General features: G+C 41.8%; 1 protein-coding gene across 1 annotated transcript in view; it reads right to left on the reverse strand.

Annotated features, from left to right (window-relative positions):
* Positions 1 to 544: 544 nt before the first annotated feature.
* Positions 545 to 1331, reverse strand: part of crppa (CDP-L-ribitol pyrophosphorylase A) — a 61576-nt gene continuing 60789 nt past the window's right edge. Inside the window, exon 10 of the mRNA XM_035671799.1 lies at positions 545 to 816. Within this exon, the coding sequence (XP_035527692.1) occupies positions 754 to 816 (63 nt within the window). The 3' untranslated portion in view covers positions 545 to 753. The remainder of the gene's footprint in view (positions 817 to 1331) is intronic.

The following is a 1331-nucleotide window of genomic DNA, read 5'->3' on the forward strand; positions in this document are numbered from 1 at the left end:
ACATGGCTGTCAGCATGATGGAGGTCCTATCTTGGAGGGCGGGAGTGGGGGGGGGTGAACTCACCGGACCAACGGCCAAATCCACAGCTGCTTCCAACTAACTCCAGCCCTGTCTCTCTCTCAGTTTCAGCTCGATTCAATTAACTTTATTGGCACCGATTCAAGATAAGACATCAGTGTCTTGTTCTAACTCTCATTCTCTTCTTCTATCAGCTTCTGTCAGCGAGTACTTCAGTAGCTGAACGGTGCAAGATTCTTTCTTTCTTTGTTTTTTCTTTCTTTCTTTGTTTTTTCTTTCTTTCTTTCTTTCTTACTTCCTCCTATTTCTTCCTTTGCATGTTCTGCTTCCTTTCTTTCTTCCTTCCTTCCTTTGTTTCTTTGCATTTCTGTTTCCTTCCTTCCTTCTTTCATTCCAGGTTTCTGCTTCCTTCCTGCCTTTCTTCTAATTTCTCTTCCTTCTTTCTTCCTTTCCATTTTCTGCTTCCTTCCTTCCTTCCTTCCTTCCTTCCTTCCTTTCCTTTGTTTTCCCCCTATTTTTATGATCCTTTCATTTCTTTCTTCTCTCTTCTTTCTTTCTTCCTTCCTGCGAGTATATCTTTCCTTCTATTTTGTACCTTCTTCCTTCCTTATTCTTCTGTCTCTCCATACTTTGCTTCATCCTGACTTTCTTCTTTAAGTCATTTTTTTAGCTTTCTTTCCTCAACCCTTTCCTTTCTTTTCAAATCCCTTTCTTCCTATCTTCTTTCCATCCTTTCATTGTTTTAATCCTTTCTTCCTTCTCTCGTGTCTTTCCTCTTGTTTCTTTCGCAGTTTCACCTGTTGGAAATAAAAGTTTGTCACATTCTTTCTTCACTTCACCATCATGTGAACACCGTCCCGCGTGTTTTGGGACATCCTCATTTATAAAGACTATTACAGCGAAAACACAAGAAAAGACACACATTCACATCCACAGCAGATGAGTCATTCCCTCCTCTTCTCCCCCGATGATGGAGCACCCATTAACCCACAGCACCCAGCTGCCTCCAAACACAAATAATCAGCTCTGATGTGCCATCGCGTCCTCCCACTGCCATAATTGTAGAAAATTGTTGGACCTAATTTGGACCAATTCACCCCATTACTAAACTCTCTCTTACATCTAATCCCCCCTCTGGCACTGGTAATGTAGACAAGGTTTGGATCGCAGTCCTGCTGAGTGAAGGAGTCCGCAAAGATTACGAGGCCAGAAAGCTTCTTCTGTTCTGATTGTACACAGAGACATTGTACATACAGACACTCTACGTTGAGACATTGTACATAGAGACATTGTAGAGACATTGTACATAGAG

This window comes from Morone saxatilis, unplaced genomic scaffold (genome assembly GCF_004916995.1).
Source record: "Morone saxatilis isolate NCDOM2014 unplaced genomic scaffold, NCSU_SB_2.0 Contig24, whole genome shotgun sequence".
Taxonomy (NCBI): Eukaryota; Metazoa; Chordata; class Actinopteri; family Moronidae; genus Morone; species Morone saxatilis.